This window comes from Camelus dromedarius, chromosome 16 (genome assembly GCF_036321535.1).
Source record: "Camelus dromedarius isolate mCamDro1 chromosome 16, mCamDro1.pat, whole genome shotgun sequence".
Taxonomy (NCBI): Eukaryota; Metazoa; Chordata; class Mammalia; order Artiodactyla; family Camelidae; genus Camelus; species Camelus dromedarius.
In genome coordinates this window covers 44,392,349-44,408,364 of record NC_087451.1, presented here as the reverse complement: position 1 = coordinate 44,408,364, position 16,016 = coordinate 44,392,349, and the positions used below count along the sequence as shown (strand labels likewise).

The 16,016-nt window shown below is 46.9% G+C and overlaps 1 protein-coding gene across 2 annotated transcripts in view; it reads left to right on the top strand.

The window, feature by feature from the left end:
- Positions 1–16,016, top strand: part of MAP3K14 (mitogen-activated protein kinase kinase kinase 14) — a 40,137-nt gene that overhangs the window by 5,699 nt on the left and 18,422 nt on the right. For both annotated transcript variants that reach the window (XR_010384611.1, XM_031468571.2), the window contains exon 2: positions 15,252–15,524. Coding sequence is in view for 1 of the 2 variants with exons in the window: in XM_031468571.2 (XP_031324431.1) it covers positions 15,272–15,524 (253 nt within the window). In the remaining variant the exon portion in view is untranslated. The remainder of the gene's footprint in view (positions 1–15,251; positions 15,525–16,016) is intronic.

Below are 16,016 nucleotides of genomic sequence, written 5' to 3'. Positions count from 1 at the left end.
ACTAGCCAGCAGTCACTGTGGGTGGGCATGGCTAAGTGACCTGAGGCCTTAACCGCTCTGTCAAGAAAGAGCTATTTGAGTTACAGCCTGGAAATGATCATTACCGTTTGTGTCCTCCTCTACTTAACAAAAGAGAAAATGGTGACCCAAGGAAGTTGAGTGAGTTGCCCAAGGCCACACAGTTAGTTAATTGCAGAATCTGAACTAAAGTCCCGGCTCTTTTCACTGGCTCTTTTCACTGTGCTTTGCTGCCGCTGAACAAAGGAACTACTCCTGGAGCGGGAATTGTTTTAGCTAGCTCCTCCATATCCCCACCCAACTCCATCACTCTCAGCCTTTCTTCAAGCTCTGCCAGACCTAGGGAGGGGGAAGCCAGAGCAGCAGCTGCTCTGACTCTAAGAAAAAGTAAACAGAAAGCTATTTATTTGACGCTCTCTTGTACCATGAGGTTCGTGTAACCAAAAGGAGGTAAAGGTTGATAAGAAAATACAATTCTGGGCAGGGTTACCCGGAAGTCTCAAAGGTTGCCTACACTTGTAGGGCACCGTCCTACCTCACCAGGCAGTATCTTAGCCAAAGTGGAAATTCAGGAACTGCAAATGATTGATTGTGAGGCTACAAGCCCACTGGGCACCAAGAAGCTCTTCTGCATCTTTCTCCCATCAGGTTGCCCATGGCATGCAGGGGGCCAGAAGACCCAGAATAGTTGGGCGTCATTCCAGCTGGATCTATCCAGCTCCTCTCAGCAAAGAGGCTCTTTCTTGTAGGCAGGGCTTGATGTCATATCTGGATGGTGACCCCTGAGGGTGCAAAGAGCTCTTATATCTGAGAGCCACCACCCAGCTTCTGCTGACATCAGCATTTCCCTTTACCAGCCCAGAATTAGTCTTCTGGTCAATACTAGGGCTAGCTAGGGGCCTTGGGAGGAAGGGGGTTTTGCCAGCCTCTAATGAGGATGCTGTTGCCAATTAAGATTTGAAATAGACTCCTTTGGACCAGGAAGTTGGTTAGATGAACCAGGCAACTTGAGCCAATGCTCAACAGTCCCAACCCAAAGATGCTGTACTTTGAGAGGCAGGAACAGCTTTACAGAGATAAATGTAAAAGGCAGAGATATACATACCACCTCCCATCTAGCATGTATATGCAAATCTGAGCCCAGATCCATATTGTCCACTTCAGAAAGGTCATCTTCTCAAGGAACTGGAAATCATTTGGGTCTCCGGGCAGCATTTAGGAGAGGGGACGACAAAGGTGGCTTAGTAGCTGGCTTGCATGACACCTTCTTGCTAGGGTGCAGTCAGAATACAGCCCCCAAGCTGTGACCCCTTGTGCACGGAGCTGGCTTTGTTCCCTCCAGCTTACCAGGTAACTGGACCATCTGGACATTCATTTCCCAGGCCAGCCGGGCTCTCAGCCCATTGGCACTCTGTCTCTCAGGAGTAAATCAGGCATCCTTTCCCCCGATGAATATTCGCCACGTGGATCAAGCGTGCAGGCTCTAGTAGGTGCCAGCATCTGAAACAAGGACAGCTGAGGTGCTGCCCCTTGATGAGCTCGCCAGGGCAGCAGGAAGATGGACATGGAAGCAGACACGTTCCAGGTGCCAAGTCGTGAACCATGACTGTGGGAGCTGGAGGGGAGCGAGGAAGTCCCCTCAGACAGTAGCCCTCCTTTTCCAGCTCGAGTCCGAGCTCCTCAGAGGGGAGGAACCCCACCTCCCCATCCTGCAGGTGTCTGGGTACAGCACCTCTCTCATCGCAGGGCCTTGTACCACTGGTCAAATTGGAATAGGAGCTTGAGAGCAATCTGGAAACTTCAGCACTCTGGGGGAAAGGAGCACATTGGCAGAGGTGTAGGCACCGTCGGTAGAAATCTGCTCGTGCATAGTTTAGAGCAGAAGCAGACAATGAATAGTGGGCTGTTAAAGGCACAGCCAGCTTATCCTAACCTTCCAGGCTCCAACAGAGAGGGCAGTGACCACTCTGGCAGATCCGCTGTGCTTGGTGCCGCTCAGACAGAGTCGTAGGCAAATGACCCATGACAGTGCTTCTCAGTAACTGACTTCAGCATTTCAGGAAGGCCCTTCCAGAGTTACAATAGCAAAAGCTTTCAGACCTTGTCGGTCTTGGTCACCACCTGGAGCCTGGTAGCCACTAGCCGAGTATCTGTTGTTGCGTGAAAGTGCAAGACTAGAATCCACACTCTTTCTAGCCCTGCTGGCCTGAGAGAGGATGAGACGGCCGTGGGCTGGTTCACGATCCCCGTCCTTTCCCAAGGAATTGGTCTGAGATCCTCTGCAAATATTCCCTGTCATGCCTCAGGTCCCAAGCCTTTTCTTCCCTTCCTGAGAAAGGACAAAAATGTGACCTTGTGTTGGAAAGGGACATGTCTTCAAGCTGCTCACTCAGGCCAATCTGTCAAAGGATGTGTAGGGCAGCATCTGAGATGAGGTTATGGTCAGGGTTCCACTGCCAAAGGGCAGAGCTGGACCATGTGCTTCCTTCCACTTACCCTACTGCGTTGGAAGCCTTGTGTGGAAAGCCGAGTTGTTTGGGTTTCTTGTTTATTCTGAAGTTCCCCAAACTAGTTCCTCAATTTCAGAACCAGTCACCAGTAACTACAATGAACTTGAAGCCTCTTCCCTCCCAGGGAGGCTGAGCCTGTCTTTATCCGTCTCTGAACACAGGTAGGCCCAGACCTTGCTTGTAATGATGACCTCAAGGCTTAACAAGATCCAGAAGTGCATTTTGACTCATCAAAGAAAGCTAGTTGTGTCTGATACGAGTTTAGTGTCGCAGGCAGTTTATGGCTCTGCGATCTTTGAAAACTGGTCGTTAATTGAATTGTACACACTGCAGCCCCCACTTAATCAGAACACTCAGTTACATCAAACACCCCAACTTGCAGATTTCAGAGACCCTTAAAATTTTTTTTACATAACATACATTAAAAATTCTTTACTGTTTATTGTGTAAAATGAAGTACACATATGTTTGGGGTTTTTTTCCTCAATACGACCACCCCCCATTCTCCTGCATCCCAATTCCATAATTGTCTCTGTGGGTCAGCGATGCCCCAGTGGCATCTTTTCTGTATGTTTTTGGCTCTCCTCACGCAAAGGTTTTGAAAGTTGAATTGAAAATGTCATTGTAACACTTTTAAAGTTTGTAGAATGCCCTATATCGGGGGCCTGGAGACAAAGTACTGACCATATTTATGAAGATAGTAACTGATGCTCAAGGCTTTGCTATTAAAAAAAAAAAAATCAAAATAGGCTCAAGAAGCCTGGAGCCAGCTTTGTAAAATGAATGGTGAATTTGAGCTTTGTCGTGGAATTGGTCTCTGGGATGGGCCCAGCTATGCTGGACATGGGTGGGCTAGGGAACACAGGCCTGTCACATGTTCAGCTTGGAGTCTTTGCTCCCCACTACCATTTTAAAGTTGCTTTATCCAGAACATAGGCTGGCTGTGTTTATGCTTCCTAACTGAGATGCTTCCTCCTGGGTCAGTCCTTTGGTTTCTCACCAACAAACCTTTGGCTTGTGGCAGCTTCTGCACTTGGGTCCCCATTTTTTAAAGCTTGGATCATTTGAAAGTGGATATAGTGTCATGGTTAAGAGTATAGACTTTGACATAAAAGAGTCTCATGTGCAAATCCTGATGCTGCCACTCCCTTGCAGTGTGACCTTGGCAAATTACTTGATCTGCTGAGCCTCAATTTATTCCTCCATGTAAGGGGAATGATACTAGAATTATTATGAGGATTCAAGAAATAATGCATACCTAATAGAGAGCAAACATTACCTAATGTACCTAATACATAGCAAACAATAATAGCTGCCATTATTATTTTTATTATTATTGGCAATCAGCATATAATTACATGTATGCATATAGCAGCAGTTTGTTGAAAACACCCAAAGATGTTCACAGGACAACTGTTTTCAGCTCTAACTGCCAAGGAATGCTGGGTCCTGGTTCATAATGCACTGGCGGGTCATTCTTCATTCCATCCACTGCTGAGGCACAACCAGCAGAGAGAGGCTGGATGGTGTATGCAGAATGCTCTTCAAAGAACATCCCCCTTCATGGGTGGTCCTTTTCTTGCTCACCGATTCTGCCTCTCTGCTCTCAGGGTTCTCCCCTTCCGCTTGGACAGTCCCTGTTCCAGACCTTCCTCCTGACATGGGCTGCTGGCTGGTGGGTTTCAGCTCTGCACAGTCCAGGACTGTCAAACAACTGGCACTTCCAGTCACAGAAAGGACTGCTTGTAACAGCTTCCCTCTCACTGGAGGTTCTGCTAATGTTTCTAGAGCACCCATTGTACTGGGCATTTAAACATTGTTTCTTGTATTTAATTGTCTGTAAACTCCTGTAATGTAGATTTGAGGATCCTGGTTTAACAGACGAGACACTTGAGTCTCAGAACAAGTGATCTGCTGGTGATTACACACCAGAATGTTGAGACTTAAGTTTCGAACTCAGATATTTTGACCCTAAGGCCATCCTATTAAGTAGCTGGATGGCCCTCCCTCAGGATTATTAAGTGATACGTTGGAATAAATGACTCCTAGGGCCCTTCTGATCCCAAGGTCATTTTGTGATTCCTTTATCATCTATTTATTCATACACCCATTCTCCCCAACTAGATTATAAGCACCTTGAGGGCATGGACAGTCTTTCTAGCTAATAACTAATATTGTGTTTGGTAACCACCTGTCCTTAACTGATGGATGCTGCCTACTTCCCTGACACATAGAAACAGGAGAGAAGAGAGGGCCCACTAAGAAAAGGGTCACCCAGAAATTTCAATCCCAGGAATTTACTACCTAGAATTGTACAAGTGTGCAAAGAAGTGAATAAAGGTTTTGGGTTTTTTTTCTACACTATTACTTATAAGAATGAAAAAATAGAAACAATTTGAAAATCCACCCATAGATGAATAGGTGGAAAAATGATGGTATATCTGTACCATAGACTCTTATGGAACCATTAAAAGTATGAGATGAATCTAGACCTCTCACTGAGACAGCACAGTATCCCTAATCCACTGTTAAATGAAAGAAACAACTTGTAGAATATTCCATGTGTATAATCCTGTGTTTATTTTAAAAACAGTCCCAAACCATATGTTTGTACATGTACAGTAATGGAACTAGAGGGGTTTACATCGAACTAAAGTGTTTCTTACATTGCAGCGAGAAAGGAATAGTGCAGAAATTTTTTTTTCTCTCTCTACACTTCTCATATTGCTTAAATTTTTTTAATGATCAAGTATTACATTTTTATTTGAAAACAAAATAAACTTTTTTTTTCTTTTTTTTGGAAAAAGCAGGGTCAGATATTATACAAGGAAGGGAGGAAAGTTTAGCCAGAAACACTTGCCTCTTTCCGGTTCCCCAGGTTGGGACCAGCCCTCAGATCCCACCCCTTGACATAAGCAGCCTAGGAGGGGACGGTGGTTCTGTCTCGGGCCCAGTTCTGCTGTCCCCCTCTCTTTACGGGGCCACCTGTGCCCACGAGCACGTCTTACATCTGGCACTGGCGCAGGCCATAACTGCTACATACACTTGTCATTGGCTGGTTGTAAGTAAAGGCGGGGAAGCAGTGGCTGTCAGAGTTGAGGACGGCTGGCAGAGCCATCTGTGAGCACCTTCCTGCTTCTTGAGTCACAACTGATAAAACCCACAGTCCCCAGGGGAGAACAAGAAAGGGAGTAAAATGAAAACCAAAACCAGGAGGGGCCAGCTTGCCCATCTCCAGCTTCTGTTTTAGTGGCCCTGCTGCCAGAATTCACTGCTGAGCCACAGAGGTTCTGGCAAGGTTTCCAGTGTGGGTGGTGTGTATGCGGGGTTGGGGAAGCAGTCATCACGTATTTATGAAGCCCCAGTCTCAAATGTGGACTGGATGCCTCCTAAATTCTCTTCCCATACCAAGAGACTCTTTTTCAGTTGTAGCTTGTTTTCACTGTAAAAGTAAGACCCCACAGAGAGCATCTCTAGAGGGATATGTAGGAACCTGGTAATGGAGTTCTCCTCAGAAGAATGGGGGAAGGGTGGGAAAGACTTATACTTCTCAATGTATATCCTTTCTGAATTTTATTTTTATCACTTGGAAACATTATCTGTTAAAAAAAAATGAAAGCTGAGAAAAGTAATACACCCACTGCAAAAAATGTGGAAAAATTAGAAAAGTGTAAAGAATTTTAAAACACCACCAAGCAAGAACCATTGCTGCATGTCTCTGGTGGGTGTCTGCATTTTTATAAATGTTGGTAAAATATACAGACACATGCTAGGTGTGATCATACCTTAGATATAATTGTGTATCCTTTTCCTGTTAACATTGTATCCTATAAGCCTTTTCCATATAGTTAAATATTATTTGTTAACATTTTTAATGGATGTACCGTGATTTATTTAATAAGTATTGTCCCCTTGTAATTAGGCATTTTTCTTTGGGTTTTTAACTATTATCAAAGTACACTGAACATCTTTGTGCAACTCTTGTTCCCGTATTTCTACATGCTACATGCCTTGATTGCAATTCTGTGAGTTGTGCACCCAAGAAAGGGCTGTCTTCTCTTGCTATATAATGCTTTATCATTTTTAGAGTTCTTTCATCAATGTTATTTCATTTGATGAATTAAGAGAGTGAGGGCGGGGACAGTAAGGAGACCAGGTGAGGTCAGAAGAGGAGGCCATTGGTGAGGTGGAGCTGTTGGGAGGGACTTCCTGGAGGTGGAAGGTCTGAGCTTCTGGGAAGGACAAGCAGGATGTGCAGGGCAGCCCGCACAAGGACAAGGCACACAGAGGACTGTCGGTTTGAGTAGCCAATGGATGTGGAGAGATGAGACTGGCTAGAGCCAAACCCTGCGTTTAGGGGAACAGTGGTCAGATTATGAACCACAGAGTTGGGGCCGGACCTGTAAGCAGTGCACAGCCAACAGATGTCTCTGAGCTTGAAATTATCTTAAGGACAGGATGTTTTAGATTAGCTTGACATCGGTGTGGGATGGGAGGGGTCAGGGAGCGGCTGGAAGTGGATAAGGCCCACGCTAATAGCATGGATGTGAGGTGATATCACGTCTTACATATCTGAAGGGACCTGTAGACGGCAGTGTTTCTGCACGTGTGGGGCTAGTTAACATTGTCTGGTGTGTGGTGGGAATTAGGGACAGTCATAAATTTTATTCCATACGTTTCATTTACCTGACAGTTTGACCTATGGAATTGGCAGCAACACTGAGCTTTTGTGGGCAGGACAGGTTTCCTTTTTATAATTGACCTGTAAGATTTTAATGATTAATGTATATTTACATTTCATATCCTCTTAAACAGGAAATGCTTGCACAGAAATTGCTCTCCTGGGAAGCAGGCCTCTGTCTGGCCAGGAGGCATGTTTTGAGATGCCTCCAGCTGAGTCTCACTCAGAGTACTCCTTCCCCCGTGTCTGTTTCTAGGTCCCATCGCCCTCTCCATCTCTCTGCTGAAGGGAAGGAATTTGCAAGCCTTCCAGAGGCCTGGAACTTGTCATTGTGGCAGCCCAGGTTGGGCAGGTGGGGTAGGGGAGGGTTCTATCCCAATAACAGGGTTTTTATTTAATACCCAGCACCCACCAGCTACCTACCTGTAGGTGCCTCCATCTAGAACTCTGCTCCTGAATTAAACTCCTCTCCCCATCCTGAGAATTTCACCCTGGGGGTGTGTCTGGACCAAGCACATTTCCATGATCTGGTACCTAAGCTCCATCTGCAGCTTCATCTCCTGCAGCTCCCGACAAGCTTTGCTCACCAACAACTTCAAGCTGTTTGTGATTCCTACATAGTCTCACCTCTCTTGCTTAACTTTTGCCATTCCCTTTACCTGGAACACGCTCTCCGTTTTCTTGGGAAATTCTTACCCAACCCTTGAGACTCAGCCCAGGCGTCATGTGCTTTAGGAAGCCTTTCCTGGTACCCCCCCAGGCTGGGCTAGCTGTCCCTCCGTGTGTTCCCAGTGCATCTGCTGTGCGTCTGTGTTGGTCATTGCATTGCTGTATTGTATTGTGGTGTTCTGACTACTAATCTCTTTCGCCAGTAGATTGTAAGCTCCTCAAGGGACTGCCTCTTCTTCCTCAATGTACACCCTGTGCTCAGCACAGACAGGGTCCAACACCCAACAGACCAATCCATGTTCAAAGAATGTTGTGTTATAAGATCCTGCAGTTCTCTGCAGTGTGACGGGACACTCTGAAGCCAAGACCTTACTCATCCATAAAGCCTCACCCTGCCACCAGTCTCTGGATTTAGAGGCTCTTTATTGCATGCATATAAGTGATTATTGCATCTTTTTGCCTTAGGTATTTTGTATAATATTAACATTACATGTTTTTGGCTAGAATTGGTCTGGCATATCTCTTTCCATCCTTTGTTCTCAATTTTTCTGCATAATTTTATTTTGTCTCTTTTAGTTAGCATCTAGCTGGCTCTTTTAAAAATCCTATCTGATTGTCTTTTAATGGGAGGGGCTTAATCTATTCATGTGTATTGTCATTAATGATATATTAATACTTCCACTTATCTCTACCACCTTAAATTGTATTTTCATTTTATACTTACTGTCCTTTTTCTTTGCTTCTTTTTTCCTTCTTTCCTTGCCTTTTGTAAGAGTAATCAAGTTTTCCATTTTCCCTTCTTTACCCTTCTGGTTTGGAAACTCTGAATTGTATTTCTATTCTTACAGTTACTCTTAAATTTTAGCATACATATTTAACTATAATTTTTTCTAATGATGTGTACAATTTTCTTATGTAAATTTCACAAAAAGACAGGCTTTAATCACTTTACTCACTGAACAACCCACCCCACCCTTCTTCCTTATTTACATTATCTAGAACTTAATGTTTTAAAGTGGTTTAAAAGAATTTTTTTACATTCAGTTGTTGATTAAATTGACCAACATATTGTATGGATTCCTGTGCCTACCATTGTTTCTTGCATCGCATTTCTTTTACTTTTCTCCTTGCCAAAGTACATCCCTCAGTGGTTCTTTCAGTGAAGGTAGTACCATTTTTCCTGGAATTCTTTCTGTGTGTATGTGTTGGGGGGGTGCTTTTTAAAAATTCTTTTAAGAAAATGAAACAACCTGTTAAAACTAATCAAGTGAAAAATTGTAACATCCTAGCAACATGTACTGGTGTAACTTAACTAGAAGTCTGACAATTCATAGCTGACTCAGCTTTTAAAGATGAGACCCTTCATTTTCGGTTCTTGTGCTTCCTGCCTACACAGGCTAAGAAATTATTACCAACAGTGGGCAGACCCTACAGGTAAAATAGTGGTAGTAATATCCACCTGGGTAGTAATATTGTTTAGTTCCTGGAGTTCCAGGTACCTCTGCCAACAAGCTTTTTATTGTAGAGGAACTGAAGATATCTTGGGTCCCAGGGGCAAGGGCCAGGAGTGTCTTGGCATTAACCCAAACCCCATGTTAGATGCTCTGGTTGTATAAATTGGGCCTCATTTGTTTCTGCAGGTAACTTAACCTCTCAGAGCCTTAGTTTCTTCATCTGTAAAATGGGAATAATATTATCAACCTTACAGGGTTGCTATGAGGTTCATCAGTAACATAGACAAAGCACCCAGCACATGCTCAGCACACAGAAGACATTTAAAGAACAGTAATGGCTGTTACCGTCCTGGCACTTAGGAGACTCTCACTGGATACCTGCTGAATAAATGCAGGAGCCTACCATAAAAGGCTTCATTGAGGAGATAGCTTGTAAAGGGTAGATGGGACCTGGAAGATACTCATAAAGGAAGAAGGCATTCTCTGTGGGAGGAACAGGATGAGCAGAGGTAAAGAATCAGAGGCTCACCCATTGCTGCCCTGCTCAGGCGAGTGAAGGGAGCAGTGTGACTGGAACAGGGGCTGGTGGGTAGGGGTTTGGGGAGGGCAGGAAGGGCAGAAAGGGGAGCTGGGGCTGAGAACACATGGGGATCTCTGGGTCCGCCAGGCCAACTCACTCTCCTAGCACTTGCCCTTGGTTCCCCTTCCTGCACACCCCTTGTTCTTGATAGGCAGAGGCTGGCCCAGTGTGGCCTAGTGGCCCGGCAAGCTGAAGACTTAAAAGAGGAAGCATCAGAATGAGATTGGTTTTCAACTAATATCTTATTAAGGAAGTTGAGTCATCCTACTTCTGCTATTTGTCCCCTCTGGGCATTCAGAGAAGGATAAGTTTTTTTCTTCCAGATGAAATATCATGAGAGGGATTTGCCCTGGTGTGCCCTGGCCCCTCAGTGGACATTTTCAAGATGGCCCTATATTTCTCTTTTATATACAGCAAACAAAGACTCAAAGTTGTGAATGCCTTACATAAGACTCGACAGCTTGGCTATATGGTGCTGAAACAGAGAAGTCCCGTTGCCTCAGTGATGCTGTTTATGTGTCTGGTGACCAGCAAGGGAATGGATTTTGATTTAGCATCTTCTTTTGGCCAGGCAAGCTGATTGGCATTTCATGTAGTCTACCCCCATTCAATCCTCAAAACAACTCTAGAGAAGTTAAGAGAAGAAACTCAGTGGCCAGCTCAAGGTTTAGCATGAAGGCTGGGGAAGCAACAGCACAGGTTCAGCCCCACCTCTGCAACTTGTCATTGTGTGACAGTTTCGTCAGGCTACTGAACCCCTCTAAGCCTTAACTTGCACACCTGAAATTGACATTAATAATGGTGGTGCTTGGTAGATATTGACAATTATCATTCTGAACTGGATTCATCCAGCCCTCAAATAATCCTGACAAATCAGTGGCATTTTGGGAACTAGAAGGAACCTCAAAACTCTCCCCAGGCCTCTGGTTTTCAAACTCTTCCTTGGAGACCTAGGATTCCGCAGAGATCCTTGCTGGGTGAAGGGAAGCTGAATATGTCTGGCCCTTGCCCACCCTCTTCAGCAGAGCAGCTGTTTCTAACATGAATTACGTATCAGTTGCATGTTTCTCGCTCTTCTATATATTGGGGGTTGAGGTATGAACTCATTTTAAAGAAAAGCAGCCAAGGCTAGAACTCATGTCTTCTGGTTCCTAATCTGGTATTTTTACTGTACTTACTAAAACAGGGAACTGAAATATGATACATTTTAGAAAGGTTATCATCACTAAAGATCAAAATGTAAAACATAATTTTTGTACCTTCCGGTCAATCAGACATTTATTTAGTCTAAATCACATTCCTGTCCCAGAATCCTAGGAACAGAAATTTTGCTGTCAGAGAAAGCATTGCTATCAGAGCCCTAGACAAGAACTGTCTTAATAGAAGTTTCTGCAGTGATGGAAATGTTCTTTGTGTGCACTATCCTATGTGGTTAGCTAGTGCACCTGAGGAACTGATATTTAAATTTTATTTAAAATGAATTCACTTAAATGTAAATGACCATGTCGCTAGTGGCTGCCATATTGGACTGTGCAGCTGTCTAGAGCAGGGGTCAAATAGCAGTCCCTGGCCCCCGGGCATCCGGATCATCCAGAGAACTTGTCAGAAGTACAGCTTCTGGGCCAAATGCCCAGTGACTGATTCAGTAAAACTCATTTGGTTCTTCTTTTTTTTTTAATCTTTTTTTTTCTTTCTTTTTTTTGGGGGGGATAATTAGGTTTATTTGTTTATTTGTTTTTAGAGGAGGTACTGGGGAATGAACCCAGGACCTCGTGCATGCTAAGCACGCACTCTACCACTTGAGCTATACCCTCCCCCCTAATCTTTTTATTATTATTGTTTTGGGGTAGGGGGGAGGAGGTCTATTTATTTATTTGTTTGTTTGTTTGTTTATTTATTTATTTTTTAGAGGAGGTTTGAACCCAGGACCTTATGCAGGCTAAGCATGTGCTCTACCGCTTGAGCTATACCCTCTCTCTCATCTGGTTATTCTAACTTGCAGTCAGGTAGGAGGGCACTGCATTTAGTGAGCACTTCCTTGGCGTAAAAGAAGGAAGCCAGAATTGGGCATTTAGCCCTGGCCTGGGTCTTCTGGGGAGACTAGAGCAATCTTCTAAGAAATGTCAGACCCTTGGAGAATGTGATGGAAGCCCACCTCATGGTTTCAAAGCCACTGCCACGTGTTAGCTTTTCGTTATGGTGGCACCACAGATGAGAATGTGGATCAGGCCCTAAAAGAATACTGAATTAATCCTGCCCCTTTCCTTTCCCCTTTTGTTTTCATGGTCCGTGGGTGAGCTGAGTGGGTTTGGCTGTTGCCACTGCTCACATCCGCAGCTCTGACACAGGGAGCTGAGGGAAGAAGGCACTTGAGGCCTAAGTGGAGCTGGGGGGAGTGTCCAGCTGAGTAATGGATCAGGATTTTGACTTGCCTTCAAAGGCAGAGACACAACAGGTTCCCACTTAGTCCTCACTCCCCACAAGCTGTAGGAGAGAGAGAGAGAAGGGGCAAAGCTGCAGGGCTGGGCAGGCCACCTGACCAGCAGTCCCAAGCTTAGTGCAGAACCCCATTTTTTGTAGATCAGAATGCATGTAGGAGTGGGGAAGGAGTGAGGGAGCATGCATGTGTATGTGTCGGAGAGTTGCTGTCAGGCCAAAGTGTCCTGAGAATAGCCTCTTGAACTTGGGGACTGTCAGTGAGGGTCTGAGTCATGGTCATGTGGCACAGGAAAGCCAGCCACCGGCAAAGCTATCCAGCTCCCAGGCTGTGATTTCGTGCCCCTGGGAGGTGAGGGTCAGCCTGTTTTCCCCATGCCCTTCACAGATTCAGCTGCCAGCTGCTGGGTTAGTTTCTCAGGCTGCCTTGTTCCTCTCTCCGCCTGCCAGGCTGTTGGATGAGTCATCAGGGAACTGCAAGGGAGGAGGCCCTGAGCTCCGCTGCCTCGGCCTCCCCCTCTCCAGGACGGGGCAGCCTGGAGTATTCATGGAGGGAGGATCGGGGCCCCTGGCCAGCTGCCCACCTAACCACCAAGGTGAAAGTACAGCTCCTGGGGGGAGGGACCCCGTAGCCCCTCTGGAGGAGCTCCAGCTTGGGGTGAGCCGGGTCAGGCAGAGACAGGCCACGTGAGCCCGGGTACAGCTAGCGCTCTAAGCAGCTGGGCGCCCTCGGAGCAACCGCTGACCGCTGGCCTCATCTCCCTCACCCATCAGGTGAAACTCTTTCCTCATCCCTGGTGCTCAGCATCATCCTTTGATCCCCTCATGCAGCCAGTAGTTTCATCTGTGCCCCGCTCCGCTGTATACCAGGGACATCCCTCTGCCCTCGGCGCCTTCTGCCCAGGGAGGACCATGATTTTCCCGCTTGTATTTCCCTGAAGCCCAGGGTCCTTGGGAGTGGGGGGCACAGCCCACTATGTCCAGCCCTGCACTGCCCCGCACAGGCTAGGTGATCTTGGGCAAGCCTCTGCCTAATTAGACCTCCGTTTCAAGTAAAAATAAAGAGGTAAAAGTAACGTGGAGTCCCTGTAAGTACACCTCTAATACTGTTAGAACTTGAGGGTTTGGGGTTTGTTTTTAAGATCTCATTTCCCCTCCTAAAAAGGCTGAGAAAGGTAGGCACTACTCCAGGCCCTGGATCGAGTCCTTTTGGGAGATGGAAAGGGTTGAGGAGGTGTGGAGTGGGATGAAAGTATGGTTGTGAGTAAAACAGCCTGCCTTGGAGAGCTTTCACCTCACTGAAGTCAGAACATTCCTTAGACTTCTTAAGGCCATCAGTAAAAATGAGGCCACCCATTCAGCCTCCTCAGCCTTCAGGAACACACCCAGGCATCCCTGCTAAAAGCTGGAGCTGCTCTGAGTTCAAAGCTTGGATGCCCTTGAAGGCAGAGATGTGAGGATCAAATTCATAGAGACCAACAAACCCATCCCCCCTCACCACACCCCAGTCAAGCTGGCTCAGTCTTTCATAGCCCTTGTGCTGAGGCAGACGCAGTAGGAGGAAGGTTTCAGCCAAGTGTTTCCCAGCTTCCCACTATCTCATTTAAGCTTCCAGCCTGATAGGCAAAAGGCCAGAGGGGTTAGAGGCTTGGCTTCCTGTGGTCTGCCTTTCTCCCTCAAGCACAAACAGAGGTGGGATCCAGGATGAATGGAGCTAGGGTAGGGAAGACTACATCTGTTAGGAACAGCCTTAGGACCAAGCTGCCATCAGAGAGCACTTATTAAAGACCTGTCTGCAGTGGGCACCTTCTCAGGCTTTGTCTTGGGCAAGTCATGACCCAACCCGGAAGGGCCCTGCCCTTGGGGAGTTCACAGCCCCAGTCTTCAGAAAGGTTCCCAAGTGGTAACAATCTCAGAGTGGGCAGTTCTCTTTCCTGACAACTCTAGCACACATACTGTTTGCAGATTGTCACAACAGTGGGCTCTCTCTCCCTCCTGGCTTCATGGGAACGCGGGGCAGGTGGAGATGAGCCCAGAGAGAGGTGAATTCTTGTGCTTTGTCTTCGTATTTCTAGAGGTGTCGGTTAGTGTCGGGGGCTCTAATATAAGTTCCACTACTAATGTTGCCTGAAAGAAAAATGCTACCTAGGAGAGGTTTTCAGCAGGTGAGTTTGGACGTTACAGAAGGAAGCGTGTCAGTTCCTCCTGGAGAGCTACAAATAGATGAGTCTCAGAAAGGGAGCAAAGTGCTGGCATGCTGATCTGCATGCTGATCTTTAGACATTGTAAGATTTCATATATGTGTATATAGGTAACATGTATATGTAAAGATATACACCCAAACTTATGTACACACACACACACATATATATACACACATACAGCTACCTCCTACTTGGGAACAAAACAAAACCTTGATTCTCTCCACTTGGAGAAAAGCCGTCTTGGACAGTGTAGGCATGTCCTCTAAGAAGGCAAGTCTTGTGCAGAATCAACAAGGTGACGAATGGTTTTGGGATCCACTACCCTGCTCTGGGGAAGCGAAGTTTCCTCAAAACAAACAACAGAAAAAAGATTCAGCCATTATTTACAAAAGCAAGAAAGAACCAACCCAGATGTTGGTCCATAGCTGTCCTGGGGAGGCGGGCTGGAGTCCTCGTGAGGTCGAGTGGAGGAGCCATTTACGGTGGAGGGGCCAGCAGGGCTGGAGAGGTCACACCATGTGGAACAGCATCTACGGTGAGAAGTTGACTCCTTTGCCATTTGGACCGTTTAGAGGCTAAATCCCTGCAGCGTGAAGAGGCAGAGATCCCTTGCCCCCTGCTTTTCTCCTCCCACCCACCCCTGACCTGGGCCCCTCAGGGTCTGGGGGTAACCTGCTCTGTGTGTGGTCTCTCTCTCAGGGTGAGTGTGAGCCTGGGAGATGGCAGTGATGGAGATGGCCTGCCCAGGCGCCCCCAGCTCGGCGGCTGGGCAGCAGGAGTTCGCCAAAGCCAAGGAGAAGACACAGGCAATGGGGAAAAAGCAGAGCTCCGTCCACAAGCTTGAGGCCGTGGAGAAGAGCCCTGTGTTTTGTGGGAAGTGGGAGATCCTGAACGACGTGATTACCAAAGGCACAGCCAAGGAAGGCTCCGAGGGCGGGCCAGCCGCCATCTCCATCATCGCCCAGGCCGAATGTAAGGGGCCAGGGTAGGGGGGGTGTCGGCAGAGAGGACAGGTAGGGGGTCTGCAGGTGGGCCCAGTGCTTGTGCAAGAGTGGCTGCGCACCATTCAGGCTGGGCTCAGGGGCCCTCTCTGGAAGAGGGAGGCCAGGGTGACCACCATAGCAGACTCTCACAAGACACAACAGAGGGTTAAGCCGAGAATCAGTGTGAAGTGGGAGCTAGAACAGTGCCAGGGAGTGAAACAAGCAGGGGAAGGGGCAAATGGGGCCCCTGTCCACTGGGACCAGAGCAGGGTAAGGGAGGCGGGGGGCAGGAATGCGCGGGCTCTGAGGTCCTGGGGACTCTGCAGGATCATCAGGCAGGCCCTCAGCCTTCTGTTTTGGCCTTGGGCAGCCTGAGCATCTCTGGGGAGGCCGGGACAGGAATGGCCAGGTCTCCTGGAAAGCCCACCTGGGTGGGGCCTTAAGCCCCTCGCCACTGTCCACCTCAGCGCAGCACCCCTGA